This window comes from Balaenoptera acutorostrata, chromosome 20, assembly GCF_949987535.1.
Source record: "Balaenoptera acutorostrata chromosome 20, mBalAcu1.1, whole genome shotgun sequence".
Classification (NCBI taxonomy): domain Eukaryota; kingdom Metazoa; phylum Chordata; class Mammalia; order Artiodactyla; family Balaenopteridae; genus Balaenoptera; species Balaenoptera acutorostrata.
Window position 1 is genome coordinate 2,664,256 of NC_080083.1, and position 15,897 is coordinate 2,680,152.

Below are 15,897 nucleotides of genomic sequence, written 5' to 3' on the forward strand. Positions count from 1 at the left end.
GAGGCCCTGAAAGAACCTCAGGGAGCAATACTTATTCCCGTGGGCCTGGCTCTGAGGGAGGTGCCCAGAAGGCGGCAGTGAGCTCCCCACTCGGGGGCTCACCTTTCAGCACTTCAGACCCGAGAACTAGTTTTAGCCAACAGCCATCCTACCCTTCCTCTTACACTACTTCTCCATCCATGTGACTATCATTGGTAAATCCAGCTTCCAAAATGACGCCTTGATACCTTTACGTCGGCCTCCCAGCCAGGGGCGTGTGTGCAGCTGTTTTCACTCCAGGGTGTCTTCCTGTCTCTCTTGCTCTTGAGCTCAGCAGGCCATGTTCTCCATCCCATATTCAGCTCCCTCCCAGGGAACACGGCAGGACTCTGTCCCGGTCCCTCCCTCTCCCTTTCTCCCTGCCCAGTGCCCCCAGCTGAGCTGTCTGTCCTGCCGCGGGGGAACGGCTGGCAGGGCGGTGCTCTGAAAAGCCTGAAGCCACCTCCGCAGGAGGCTCCCCAGGGTGTGGAAGAGGTAGCCAAGGAAGCACAGGAAGTAGCTGCATTATCTAGTGCTGAGGGTCATGTCCTCTTCCTACTGAAACACCTCCAGCGACTCTCCTTTGACCAAAGTCCTAAGTGGGTCCGTTAACGGCCCCTGTCCACGGAGAGGTGACAGCCACCTGCCAGGTGGGGAGCAGAGAGGCCCGTGTCCTCCCAGTAGCAGGTGGGTGTTGCCGGGACCTGAGCCGGCAGAGATGGCCATCTATTTATAAGACTGTCAACAATATCTTCAAACTGAAGGCAGACCACGGCCTTGGCCTCCGATCAGCAGGTGGCAGGGGGAGGGAGCAATAAGGCTTGGAGTCACCTGCAGAGGCCTCTGCCCTTGAGGGTGCCCGGGGAGATGGGGCTGCGATGCTCCCCAGGGCTGAAACCTCTCTGCTCTACAGTCAGAAAACCTGGGTCAAATCCATCCCTAACGACCTTGCAACAAACAGGCTACTTAACTTCATCCATCAAGGCTCCTTCACACCTGTCTGAGGTTAAATGAAGCAACTCCGTACTTTTATCAACGCGCCGTTCCTCTGACTCTTACAAAGACACGTGTCCCTCTGCCCTGCGTCCGAGCTCGTGGGTACCACACCTGTCCCCAGCTCATGGACAGAGCCGTGTCTCGCTGGTGTCTGCTCCCTCCCCCGGCCACGAGCCAAAGCCCCCAGAGCGTGTCGTGTTTCGTCCGGATGCCGCTGCCTCCCCCCTGCCCCCCACACCTACCGGAGCCCCGGGGGAAGCCTGCACCGGGTTAGAAACGGTTTCCAGCTTGTGCTTCTTCCTTCCAGGGATTTCCCAGATGACCCCGGCGTGCGGTGGGACACCGAGCGGGTGGCCGACGTCCTCCTCCGGCACGTGGAAGCCGACCGCATCAACCTGGTAAGGGGATCCTTCCGCCAAAGCCGCATCAACCTGGTAGGGGGATCCTTCCGCTCGAAGCAGAGGCCCAACTGCGTGTGTCTGAAACCCACCGAGGGACACACACACCTTTCCTGAGTCACTGAGATCCCAGCGCTCAGACAGAGGCAGAGATTTTTCCAAAGTGCGCCCTCTTCACCCACCCACTCCCACCCCTGTGCTGCCACCTGAAACCGCAGGACCCCTCGAGCCTGTGCCACGACCCGCTGGCACAGAGCTTTCTACCAAGCGTTTTCGTTTTAAGGTATCATTGTAACTTTGGAGGCAAGTGTTGTAATGCTCACCTTACACTGAGGAAGTTGAGGCCCCCAGAGGCCCAGCAGCTGCCCAGGGTCGCCAAGTGTGAAGCTAGGATTTTAAGCCTGGAGTCCTCACTCCAGAAATTGCGAGGACAAATTCACAGCCCCTGCGGGGAGAACACTCTGGTCACGGTTAGAGCTGTAGTGGGCATTCAATTCACCTGCAGAGGCGGACGGCCCGGGAACACCCACCTCGACTCTCGGGCCCCGCCGGCCCGGGCCCCGCCGTCAGTCGATCTTAAGGCTCCAAGAAGATGTCCACCTCTAAAATAAGAGCGCTAACCCTTCATGAGTTAATACCTGAATCCTACCATTTAAAGACCCAACCACTTGCTTTAAGTTTTGATTAAGCCTCGTTAAAAGATGATCCCTGCTGTTAAGCTTTTATCGGTGATGAATTCTCCAAGGAACGGATTTTTTAGACCTTTGTTAAGAGCAGATTTTCATGGAAATATTAGACCGTCTTTGAGCTCTAATGGCAGAAATACAGCGGGAGCTTCGTCCACATGGGCCGAAGGGGCACCAAAGTGGCTGGCTCTGACCCACACCAGGCGGAGGTGCAGGGCTCTGCGCTGGCTTCTCTCTTTGTTCTGGCTGGAAATATGGTCACCCAGAGCCGCAGGCCCACCCCTCCCGGCTGTACTTCCCACAGGGTCTGAGGGTGACAGCTGGAGGGTTCACGGCCCGGGCCTGCTGCCTGGCCTGGATCCTCTTGCCCGCCACCCCCCAGGCCATGCTCAGACCCTCTCAGGGCCCCAAGCCTGGCAGGGGGGCAGAGCTGGTCCTCCGGGCTGGCCTGGGGTACAGGGCGGGGCCTGTGAGGTGGGCCGCAGTGGCCCTCGGCACCCCAGCTTCCCCAGGGCCAGTCCCCAAACTCTCCCCTCCCCCGCTTTGGTGCATGGGAACGGCTGGTTTCCCAGTAACTCCTGCTTGTAGGATGAACTCCCATCTTTGTGAACTTGGCCGTCTCGGACCTGGACCTTCCTTTGGTGCTGTTTGCTGATCAACAGGGTTGGTCCTTACTGAGGGGCCGGGCTGTTGTTTAGACCGTGTTGCAGCCATGGCCCCGAACATCCAGGGAGGAGCTTCAGGGCACAGACGCTCTGCATGCCTTTCCTGCTCTCAGAAGAGTCTCCCAAGTCTGTGTCCCAGAAAAGTGATTTGTGGTCCAGGCCCGGCTTAAGACCGCCTTCTCCGAGAAGCTTTCCCTGACTTCTTCAGCCCTCTTTGGGACAGTGTTTGTCGTGTGTCCTGCACCTGTGACACGAGTTGCTGTTTATCCTCTAAAGTACAGGCCATGTCTTGTGAGCCACTATCTTCGAGAAGTGCGAGCAGCCCCACTGTTCCCTCTTGTTTACTGGGGTCTGGGTAAGACTTCATTTGCCCAGAGATTTCTGCAGTTTAGCGGGGAAGGTGGATGGAGTTCTGCAAAGAACCACAGACGCCATTGCTGTCAGGTCCTAACCTGCACGAGTCCAGGGCTAGAGACCGATCAGCTCAGCCCTCCTCGAAGCAGGAAGAGAGGGGGCTTATCAGAAGGTATAGGATGAAGAAGAAACAAGACCTTGGAGAATTTCAGAAGTGATGGAGCCAAACTGCAGTGGCCCCAAGTCCCCAGACCAGGGAGTGTGCCCCAGCTCGCCAGTGACAGCCCAGCCCTGGCATCACCTCCACCCGAGGGCAGCGGACACTCAGCCTTGACTGCTGTCCAGGTCCTACACTCCCACGTGGCTTCACTTGACCTTCACCTCGACCCAGAGAGAAAAGGCGGGCAGGCCTCACTCTTCCCATCTCACAGATGAGGAGACCAAGACACTGAAAGATGACATCACTCCCGGGGTGACATGCTGCGACATGCCTGAGGGGCGGGGGCAGCTAGCGTCAGAGGTGGGAGTGGACACAGGGCCCACACTGGGCTGCAGGGAAGGGTGGGCTCAGAACAGGGCACCTGAGTTCTGGGGTGACCTTTTTTTAATACAGTATATTTTTTAGAGCAGCTTTAGGTTCGCAGCAGAATTGAGCAGAAAGGACATGCATCGCCCCCGAGCCCACAGTGTGTTACAGTCAGTGAACCAGCGCTGACACAGCATCTTCACCGCAAGTCCTGGTTCACATTAGGGTTCAGTTCTGGTGCTGCACGCCCTGTGGGTTCTGACAAATGTATGACATGTATCCACCATAATGCGATTAGCTTATATGCCTTTTTAAAAAAAATTTCGGGACTTCCCTGGTGGCGCAGTGGTTAAGAATCCACCTGCCAATGCAGGGGACACGGGTTCAAGCCCTGGTCCGGGAAGATCCCGCATGCTGCGGAGCAACTAAGCCCGTGCGCCACAGCTACTGAGCCTGCGCTCTAGAGCCCACGAGCCACAACTACTGAAGCCTGTGCGCCTAGAGCCCGTGCTCCGCAACAAGAGAAGCCACTGCAACGAGAAGCCCGTGCACCGCAACGAAGAGTAGCCCCCGCTCGCCGCAACTAGAGAAAGCCTGCGTGCAGCAACGAAGACCCAATGCAGCCAAAATAAATAAATTAAATAAATAAATTTATTAAAGAAAAAGAGTGAACAGTCAAACCCACAGCCACGGTGTCCACACAGTCGGCCGAACAGTGGTCACACACCCCCGACCCGCTCCCACGTCAGTTCAGATACACTCAGAACGTGAACAGGCGCAGGGTTCTGGGTCCTCCTGTCCTTGCCGGGCCGCGGGGACAAGGCGGGAGAGACGGGTTCGGCCTGGAGTGAAGCCCTGTGTGTCTCTGCAGGTGGTGACCTTCGACGCGGGGGGTGTGAGCGGCCACAGCAACCACGCCGCTCTGTACGCGGCTGCCAGGTAGGGTGCTCTGACTCTCCGGGCGGCTGGTCTCCCCGTCGCGGTCCACCCTCGAGTCCTGGTGTTATGGTCTCGTCTCCTGAACAGCTGAGTTTCCCCACCCCGGATACGGCAAGTGGGAGAACAGATTTGATCTATCCCTCCGCTTTGGCCACAGAAAGCTTTAGGGCCAAATTTCAGCTCCTTGTAGCACACGCACAGGACTAGGGACTGAGTTCTGTGGATCGGCGTCCCTCCTGGCTGCACCCTCTTTTCCCTCCTCTTACTCCAGCTTATTTGTTCTCTCCTGCTGTGTATTTTGTGCACAATTTCAGATGTTTCTTTGGAGAAGGAGGATGTGCACGTCATAGGAAACCTTACTTGTTCTTTGCAGCCTCTCCATTTCACTGACACGCACCTGCATTTCACCAGTAAAAAACCCTGATCCTCACACATCTTGAGGGACTTACTTGGGATCATGCAGACCTAGAGCGTGTGTCCTGACCTCTGGAGCCGTGTTCCCCCTGGGCCCGTGAGCAGCTTGCTGGACGTGGCCTGGGGAAGGAGGGGGCAGCCTAATGTGAAGGACTGATTTTATGACCCTCTTCTGAACATGCCCAACGCTTTTCAGGGCTTGAAGTGCCGTTTCCAGGTGCGTCTCCAGGGCCCCTTCCTCCTCCACCTAGATGCTGCCTCCCAGCTCATTCCCTGGAGATCATCCCCAGGGCTCTACCCAGAGTGCAGGACAAGCCGCCTCTGACCTCAGGGTTTTCTATTCCTCTGGCTCTGCCGGGGGGCGGGTGGCAGGCCTGTCAGTTTATCCGTTCCCTCCCAACTTCTCATCTTTAACCCCTGCACCCGAGGATCCCTTCCAGATGAGTATGTGTGTCTGTGTGTTGGTGGGGGGAGGGGACTCTGCCCCATCCCTCCACCCCTCAGCTTTCAAAACAGCAAGTTCATTGCTGGTGGACCCACCTCACCCCTCCTCTTAAGGCAGTGAGCACAGAAGGGCCTCTACTGTCAGAAGGGGTGGGGCAGGGTGTCAAATAGGAGAAAGGGGCATCAGAGAGGAAATACCAATTAACATTTTAAATATTCTCCACCACTCTCACATCTCAATTTCAAAAGAGAAAAACTTCAAGGAGTCCAGTGTCCTTACCTTCATATCTGTTGGGCAAAGCTTGGACCGGGGCACTTCATAAGCCACTGGCCACCTCCAGATCGGCTGACCTTGGGTAAGGGACCCACCCTAGTCCCTTCAGCTGTAGCCAAAGGTGTGGAATCCAGGGAATCTATATGGTGACTTATGCTCAAGAAACTGCCTAGAAACCGACAGTGGAGGGACCCCAGGGTGGGGCAGGCGTGGCTCTGAAGGCCCTGCCTGGTAACTGCAGAGGGATGCTCTCACCTGTCCTTTCCCTCCTCCAGGACCCTGCACGCAGAAGGGAAGTTACCTAAAGGTAAGGCCCGTCCCTCTTGTAAAAGGTCACCGTTACTATCCCTCTAGGGTGAAACTGGTAAACACACAGAGAGCTGCTCCCAGCCAAGCCGGGCAGGGCGGGGGTGGGGGGATGCAGGGCCACACTCTCAGCTCAGTGTGCCTGTCTCGGCGGGTCCCGGGGTCTTGAAATCAGGTTGTATCCACTGGGAAGTACCCTCCGGGTGTGAGGGAGGAGCGTGTAGTCGGGGCTCTCCAGAGAAACAGAACCAAGCAGGACACACAGGTAGACAGATATGGTGCTATACGCACTTATATATATACACATATAAAGTAAGGAATTGGCTCACACGATTACGGAGGCCGAGAAAGCTCGGGATCCGCCGTCGGCAAGCCGGAGGCCCAGGAGAGCTGGGGCATCACCCAGCCTGAGAACAGCGGAGCCGATGGTGTAAATCTCAGTCTTGGGGCAGAAGACCGATGTCCAGCTCTGCAGTCAGACGGACAGGAATGGATTCGCCCTTCCTCCGCCTTCTGTCCGGGCCCTCGATGGATTGGATGAGGCCCACCCACGCTGGGGAAGCCTTCTGCTTTACCAAGTCATCCAATTCAACCGTGGAACACAGACACACCCAGAAGCAACGTTTAGCCAAGTATCTGAGCACGCAGGACCCAGTCGGGCTGACACAGGAAGCTAACCACCTCCGCAGGCCTTGCCCCTCACCCGCCTGGTTTCTCCCTGGCCAGGTCTGCTCCGCCTCTGGTACCCTTTCAGGATGTCCACCCAAACCCACACCCATCCCCCAGTTAACTGGCCAGGCTGTGGGTGACGGATGGGTGCCGGACGGGTCTGAAACTCTTCCCAACTCACAGGAAGGCGTCTGACCCGCTTGGCCAGTTTCTGTGCGACACCCCCTAACCTCCCGGAGCTGGCTTCTGTCACGACGTGCACCCTCACAGGAGAGCCCTGGGGATGCAGTGATGGCCCTTCTGGCTGGTGGTGCCACGGGGGCTTCGGAACACGACTCTAGTGTGTTTGATCCTTGTACCAACCCTGGGAAACAGGCCGGTCCCACACTCAGGACCAACACCATCATACAGATGGGGAAACTGAGGCTCACAGAGGTGAAAGGACTTCCCCAAGCCCGTCAGTTCTTTAGTGACGAGCAGGAACCAGGTCTCTGGCCTCCCAGGACAGAAATCCTATCTGCATCCCCTCTCCCTGGGCCTCGATCCCAGCCTCTAGCAGCTGACCCTTCCCTGTTGGGGGCGCAGAGCAGGTAGAGGGCGGCCGCCAGGGGTTCTGGGGCCCTTTCACCCTTCTTGTCTGTGAGAATGACGGGCAAAGAGCAGTTCTGGTGACACTGCCCTGCCCTGAGCCCGGAGGGAGGGTGGTACTCAGGAAGATCTGCCTGAGGCAGCAAGTCTCCCCTCTGCCCACCCCCCAGGGTGCTCGGTGCTCACGCTCCGGTCTGTGAACCTGCTGCGCAAGTACCTCTCACTGCTGGACCTGCCCTGCTCCCTGCTGCTCGCCCGCGACGCCCTCTTCGTGCTCAGCCGCCGAGAGGTGGCCCAGGCCCAGGTGAGGACCGCCCCGCTCACCCCTGTACTCCCCCCCAGGTCTGCGCCCCGCCCCTGGCTCACCGAGGCCTTCCACAGCGGTTCTGTCCCCAGAGCTGGCCCGCAGCCAGACCCTGGGAGCCGTAGACCAGGGACTTGCACATTTTCTTCTGATTATAGAAATAATATGTGCTGGAAAAAAAGCAAATAACAATACAGGCTCAGTGTAGAAAATCTGGGAATACATAAAAGAAGAAACCCCACTGCCTGCAAGCCCACCCCTCAGGGGTAGTCACTCTTGACAGTATATACGCCCTCCATAAAGAGTATTCATACACAGGCATTCAGAGCGGGGGACACAGAGCCTGCTTATTTGAAACCTACTTTAGCAACATCATGACCATTTTCTCCAGGGTTATTAGGTGTTCACATTGTAATGTCTGCCTGTGTTTCATGGCATGGGCGCACCATAAAATAGGTCACACACCCCTTACGGTTGGACATCTCGATTCACCGGTTTTTCCCTGTTACACGTGGACCAGCGCTCCCAGCTTGAGCCAAGAGGAACTCAGACCTGCCAGGAGCCTCTGTAAAGAGCCACTGGGGCTGACCACGGGTTGCCGGCTGAGGAGTCAGGCCCAGCGAGGCCCTCCTGGTGAAAACTCTTGGTGGTCGGTGGGGCAGGTGGTCTGAGAAGGCTGCTGAGGAGTTCTAGCCTTGACCCTTTCCATTTTTGCTATCCAAGTGGAAATGTTCAAAGGCTAGAACCCATGTTGAGCCATTAAATGAAATAGGTGTGTAAATGGCTATCATTTTCTGGGAAGCAACAGTAGTAAATATCAGAAGTCTTCTCAGAAGTTGTACTTATCTTTTGAAGTTCTTGATACATCAAATAGACACAAACGGGTTGCAGAGCAATATATCAATAAATCTATACTTTCTCTGACCCACTAATTTTTATTTCCAGAATTTTATCCTAAAGAAATAAAATTGTGTCCAGAGACTGATGTACAAGAATGTTCACTAGTATAATTTATGAGGCCCAAAAAGGGAGCTAATATTTAGCAGGTAAATGATATGGTACTATATAATCAGAAAAATCATAGTTTTGAAACACATGTAGTGAAAATGTTCCAAAAGTAGGGAGGAAATAGAAACAATTTTGATATTTTGCAGTATTCCTTTGAAAATTTTGAACAAAAAGTAATAGGAAGAAAAGCTTGTAAAAAACCAAACTGGCCATAAATATATAATTACTGGAAGTGCCCATCTTATTGAGTCGGTGCTGCAGCCACTGAAAGATGAGGGAATCTACAAAATTGGCCACCTGGGCAGCAGGATGTGGGAAGCCCCTGTGACTCGGAATCTCTCACGAGTAGACAAGTGTGTTTGGACCACAGAGTTCCTACCTTCCCTCAACGTTTTTCTAAAATGAACATTTTATTCTCACTATGGTCTTCAAAATTGAAACACTATTCTGTGAGTTCACACATCCACTTTGTTTCTGAAAGTCATTTTTATTTAAAAATTTTAGTTGTATTTCCTGTTGAAACCATGCCGTGTAATATTCTGCCTGAATATGGCGACAGTTCTCTTTATCAACTTAAAGCTCGCAGTCATCACAGGGGTGTTTACATCTCTAAAGCCACGGATGTTCCGATAGTGAATATAAAATGAGTTTTTTACATAAAGGTTTGCAATGATATTAGCTTAGATTAAAAGCATTAATTATGCTACTTAGAGAAAAACAGGAACCATTTATATAGGTTACATCTAGTTAAATCAGTTGTTATGATCTATTCTGTTTAAAAACTGAGCTACACTAGATCTGAATAACAGGATAACATTTCCCCCACTGTATGGCAAGGAGAGCCAGTACGTATGGGTACTATTCCTTTTCTTCTTCTTCTAAGAGTGACTGTAATTACCCAGCTTAGCTAATCCATAGGAGTCTGGGCACAAAACAGCCCTATATGAGTTATATATGCAGGGTAGTGGAGCCAAGGGATTAAGAATGTAGGCTCTACAACAACCAGATGGCTCTGGGTTCAATCTCAGCTTTACTACATACTTGCTATTTGAGACGGATGAATCAGTTTCCTCATCTGTTAAAAAAAAAAAAAAGCAGTAATAATAGTCCTTTACCCACAGGGTTGTTAAATGTTAACCTGAGAAAGTTCTCGGCTGCACCAGCATCCTCTGCTGTTACCACGTCGGGTTTCAGGAGACGGGAGGGGGAGGCCAATCCAGAGGGGTTCGAAGGGCATAGCAGAAGCCGGATCAGGCCACAGCTTGCAGTATGTGGGTGGGAGGAGGCCTGAAGGAGCGGAAGCAGAGCGGAAACGACAAACGGCCGGCGCCAGCACTCACGACCGTCCTCTGATTCTTCCAGAAAGCCATGTCCTGCCACCGCAGCCAGCTGCTCTGGTTCCGCCACCTCTACATGCTCTTCTCCCGCTACATGAGAATCAACTCCCTGCACTTCCTCTGAGCCGGGCAGGGCTCTCAGACCCAAGGTACAGAGAGAAGAACGGCCGGGAGCCCGGGGTGTGTCTGGAGCGACTCATCTCCCGGAGCCAAGGAGATCCCAGCGTAAGGCTGCGTCCCGGGCCCGTCTCCTCCAAGCTGCTCGGCCTCTAAGCAAAGGGAGGCCCCGCAGGCCAACGGGCTGTCCAGACTTGAGCTTCTTCCTCTGGGGAACAAAGCCACAACCACCGGAACACACACCACCCGAGGACAATAGCCACCCTGCGAGCTTCTCAAGCTCTTGTGCAAGACAATTTACATAACGGCACGATGTACGTCAGCCCCCTAACACAGACACGCAATTGTCGTAAATGAATGTAAAGTGCCCTGAAATCCCTTCTTAAATGCACTGTATTTTTACCTTGTTTCCAAAGCGGGCTCATCAGACATAAACACACACAAAAGAATGGTCTATACTGAATTAGTTCAACCATAATTCCTTGGATTTATCTTTGTGGCCTACGTATCAGATTTGAATCTAGGGAAGACATGTCCGTTTAACGGCATACCATCAAATATCTCACTATCAGTCTTTCGGGAGAAGCAGGAAAAAGGAAGAGAGATCTGGAGCTTAACACTCAAGAACCTATGTCCTAAAATGGTGCTACAAACAAAAGGGCAGCAAGGGGTCTGGCTTGGAAGCTATTCCGAGTCCAGCTGGTGGTCCAGGAAGTGGCCCAAAGAGGGGAAGCTCCAATTCAGAAAGAGAGAAGACAAATGTGCCGTTACTGGGAACAGAATGGATAGGACAGCCCCAAAAATGGAAGAGACTGAGAAAACTATAGGAGATGCTATGCACAGACTAGGGCAACAAAACTGAAAATCGAAAGGAAATGGACGGCTTCCGAGTACATGCTGGACCACCGCCAGACCCTACCGTAATGTCACAGATAGGGTCCAAACACTTCAATCCCATAAAATGCAGGGTTGCATCACTGCAAGATGAATGACAACCAGTTTTTTTAATTTTCCAAGGACTCAGCATCAAGCTTGTGCACCCAAGACCTGAAGGAGGTCAGCGTTCCTGGGCAGGTGGCTGTCCTGCTTTCTTGGCCGATTCTAGGAGTGAGGGAGGGACACCTGTGCAGCAAGATGCTCGGAACCACATGCATGGCAGCGGTGGGGAGCGGGAGAGGAGCCAGGCTCTGCGAGGGGCTGAGGCTGGCGTGGCGGCTGTCTCCACCCACTGGAGAGCTGCGCACTGCTCCTTTTGTTGAGCCCTTGCAAAGCAAAAATCGCTCTCCTTAAACTGAGAGAGTCCCATCTGGGGGTCGCCTCCAAACCCCCTTCCACGCCCACCCCCCCCCCCAGTACAGCTTTGGCCACCCATATTTGAGAATAGGAACTAGGGAACAAGAACTGGATTATATCCAATGGTGGGCACCTTACTAATGGGACTTTACATGACTACAATTGACTTAAAAAGTGAAAGAGAACAGACCCAATAACCACAGAAGAAATTAGAAAGGTAATTATAACAGATTTTTTAAAGATTCCTAGTCTAGATGGTTTTACAGCTATCTAAAAATAATTCCAATATTATTTAGAGCATAAAATAGAAAAGTACTCCAATTCACAGACAAGATAACAAAACATGAAATAGCACCAAAAAAAACCCTGACAATTTTATTTGTGAATATAGATGCAAAAATGTAAAAGAAAATATTAGCAAACTGAATCCAGCAGTGCATCAAAAGAATTACTACTCCATGACCAAGTAGGGTATTATTCCAGAATGCAAGAATGGTTCCACTTTGGGAAATCCATCAACATAATTCATTACATCAACAAATTAAGAAGAAAAACCATATTCTTCTATGCATAGGCACCGAAAGATAACAAAATTCAGTCACTATTCCTAATAACAACTTTCAAGAAAAATAGGAAAAAAGAATACAATGTAAATATAATAAACACTATTTACCGAAATCTAGCACCTAAAACCAAGTGGACAAGGTAGAAAGGTAAGCTGCCATCATCATGATTATCAAGGTTGTTCTGAAGGGTGAAGCTGATTAAGTAGGACAGAACAACAAAATAACTGATATAAGTATTGGAAGAGACAGATATGTTTAGAAACCCAAGAGATGTCCATAAAATCTACTAAAATAAATGAGGGAATTTGGTAAGGCAGCTGGATAATAGGTATCTTTACAAAAATCAATAGACTGTCTTTAATTGGCAATAATGTGACAGAAATGAAAATGGGGGGGAAAATCCCATTCTCATCAACTTCAAGAACTATAAAATACCTAGGAATAAGCTCAACATAAAAGATAAAAGATCTGTCTAAATTTTATAATCACTATTAAAATTCCAGCTATCTTTTTTGCAGAAACTGACAAATTGATCCTAAAACAATATGGAATTGCAAGACTCAGAAGCCAAAACAATCTTAAAAAAAGAACAAAGTTGTAAGACTCACATGTCCCAATTTTAAAAACTACTACAAAGACCTAAATGTAAGAGCTAAAACTATACAACTCTTAGAAGAAAACACAAATGTTAATCTTTGTGACCTTGGATTAGGCAACAGTTTCTTAAATATGATACCAACAGCACAAGCAACAAAAGAAAAAATAGAAACCTTTGTACATCAAAGGACACTATCACGAAAGTGAAATGGAGGCTTCCCTGGTGGCACAGTGGTTAAGAGTCCATCTGCCAGTGCAGGGAACATGGGTTCGAGCCCTGGTCCAGGAAGATCCCACGTGCCGTGGAGCAACTAAGCCCATGCGCCACAACTACTGAGCCAGGGCTCTAGAGAGCCTGCAAGCCACAACTACTGAGCCTGCGCACCTAGAGCCTGTGCTCCGCAACAAGAGAAGACACCGCAATGAGAAGCCTGCTCACAGCAACAAAGAGTAGCCCCCGCTCGCTGCAACTAGACAGAGCCCGCGCACAGCAATGAAGACCCAACGCAGCCAAATATAAATAAATAAAATAAATTTATTTTTAAAAAAAAGGTGAAATGGGAAAAAGTATTGGCAAATCAAATATCTGATAAGGACCTAGTATCCAGAATGTATAAACAACAACAAAAAGACAACCTAATTAAAAGATGGGCAAAAGACCTGAATATACATTTATCCAAGATTTTCAAATGGCCAACGAGCACAAGAACATCATTAGTGATTAGGAAATGCCTATCAAAACCACAATGAGGACTTCCCTGTTGGTCCAGTGGTAGAGAATCCGCCTTCTAATGCAGGGGACACGGGTTTGATCCCTGGTTGGGGAACTAAGATCCCACATGTGGCGGGGCAACTAAGCCCACGTGCCACAACTAGAGAAGAGAAAAGCCGCACACCACAAATAGAAGCCCACGCCACAACGAAAGATCCCGTGAGCCACAACTAAGACCCGGCACAGCCAACAAAACAAAAACAAAACAAAAAAATTCAATGAGATACTACTTCACACCCAGTAGAAAGGCAGTGATTAAAACAAACTAACACAGACAATAACAAGTGTTGGTGAGCATATGGAGAAATTGGAACCCTCGAACATTACTGGTGGGAATGTAAACGGTGCAGCTGCTGTGGAGAACAGTTTCGCTCTTCCTCAGTAACTTAAAAGATTTACCATCAGACCCAGCAATTCCAATCCTAGGTATACACCCAAGAAAACTGAAAACATGTCCGTACAAAAACTTGTGCACGAGTGTGCATAGCAGCATTATTCATAACAGCCAAAAAGTGGAAACAACCCAAATGTCCATCAACTGATGAAAAGATAAATATGGCATTTTGTGTATTATTCAGCCATAAAAAGAAATGAAGTGTTGACACATGCTATAGCGAGGATGAACTTTGAAAAACATTATGCTAAGTAAAATACGCTAGGCACAAAAGGCCACCTACTGTATGAATCCATTTATATCAAATGTCCAGAACAGGCAAATCCACAGAGACAGAAAGTAGATTGGTGTTTTCCAGGGGTTGGGGGTGGGGAAAAGGAGTGACTGCTGAGGAGTGTGGGGATTCTTTTGGGGATGTGCAGTGTTCTGTATTTGGCAGTGGTAAAGGCTGGACAACCTTGTGAATATATAAAAATCGCTGAATTCTACGCATTAAAAGGGTAAATTTTATGGTGCATGAATTATATCTCAATTCGAGAAATAATACTGCATTAAAATGTTCTAGCTTACTCTAAGGATATGCACATGATAAAGCTGGCATCGCTCTCTGAACCTGGTGATACTCACCTTACCTGCTAGCCTAGTAAATACTGCAGAGTACAAATCTTATTTGTACTTTAACCCAGTTTTAGTGCTTACTGCTTTTCTTTTTTTTTTATGGGATTATTCCTCTAGTATTTTTCTTTTTTTTTTTTTCATGCTTTATTTATTTATTTATTTATTTATGGGTGTGTTGGGTCTTTCTTCGTTTCTGTGCGAGGGCCTTCTCTTCTAGTTGCGGCAAGCGGGGGCCACTCTTCATCGCGGTGCACAGGCCTCTCACTATCGCAGCCTCTCTTTGTTGCGGAGCACAGGCTCCAGACACGCAGGCTCAGTAATTGTGGCTCACGGGCCTAGTTGCTCCTCGGCCTGTGGGATCTTCCCAGACCAGGGCTCGAACCCGTGTCCCCTGCATTGGCAGGCAGATTCTCAACCACTGCGCCACCAGTGAAGCCCCACTGGTTTTCTTTTAAATATAGTGTTTAAAAGTTAAAAAAAAATTTAATGCAGGACATAAAACAAGACCTGAATAAATGGAGAACTGTACCACATTCCCTGATAGATTTAATATAAAATCCTTACAAAGTTAATAAATAAACTGAATAGCACCAAATATATATAGTATATACAAGTTCCAATTTATAAATTTATATATTTACATGTTATATTCATCAATTCCCATTCTTACAAAGTTAACATATAAATTTAATGTAGTTGCAGTCAGAAGCTCAATAGATTATCTCTGGACTTGGATAAAATTATTTTTCAAATATATTAGAAGAGGAGATGTCCAAGAATAGCCAAAATATAAATATTAAAAATAATGCAGATATGGGACCTGCCTTTCTATACATTAAAACTTATAAATCCATTGCAACCAAAACAGTATGATACAAGCAAAGGAGTACACAGATGTTGGACAGAACAGGAAATCCAGAAACAGATCCAAATTATATGAGAGCTACTATACAGTAAAGGGGGCATTTTAACTTGGTGGAGAAACATTTAATAAATTGTTTCAGGATGGCTGGTCAGGCATTTGTAAGAAAACAAAGACTCCATACTTTATACCAAGTACAAAAATACACTGTACATGAATTACAGATTTATACCTAAAAATCAAAACAATTAAAATATTGTTTAAGAAACTTGGGAGACTCTAAATGCATATATACCTTGGAATGGGGCAGCCCTTACAAAGCCAGGCTGGAAACTCATAAAAGGAGTAAAGGAAAAAAACAGCTATTTCACAAGTTTCTGAAATTAACAGGTATCACAGATGTGTTAATAGCCCAAATATATAAAGATTGATAAGAAAACATCCCAAAAGAAAAATGGATTAAGGATGGAAAATTCATGAAAGAGGAAATCTAAATGGCCATTAAACAGGAAAAACTATTCAACCTCAGTAGTGGCTACAAATTAAGGCAAAGATGAAAATCTGTTTTTCACTGAAGGTGGTGATTGGATTAAAGTAGGAGTTTTCCAGGGAAGAAAATGAAGAAGGCAGAGGATATGAATAGGTCTGTCCCCTCTCTCCCTCTCATTCTCTCTCCCTCTCTCTCTCTCTCTCTCTCTCCCTCTCTCTCTCTCTCTCTCCCTCCCTCTCACAAACACACACACACGAAATAA

General features: G+C 49.3%; 1 protein-coding gene across 2 annotated transcripts in view; it reads left to right on the plus strand.

Annotated features, from left to right (window-relative positions):
* The window catches only part of PIGL (phosphatidylinositol glycan anchor biosynthesis class L), a 71,714-nt gene that overhangs the window by 40,123 nt on the left and 15,694 nt on the right, over positions 1-15,897 (plus strand). The window contains exons 3-7 of one of the 2 annotated variants that reach the window (XM_007174114.2): positions 1,322-1,412; positions 4,515-4,582; positions 5,990-6,021; positions 7,448-7,581; positions 9,952-11,758. In XM_007174114.2, coding sequence (XP_007174176.2) covers positions 1,322-1,412; positions 4,515-4,582; positions 5,990-6,021; positions 7,448-7,581; positions 9,952-10,050 — 424 coding nt within the window. In that variant the 3' untranslated portion in view covers positions 10,051-11,758. Of the gene's footprint in view, positions 1-1,321; positions 1,413-4,514; positions 4,583-5,989; positions 6,022-7,447; positions 7,582-9,951; positions 11,759-15,897 lie in introns of those variants that run through there. The other variant, XM_057535243.1, reaches the window with a different exon arrangement.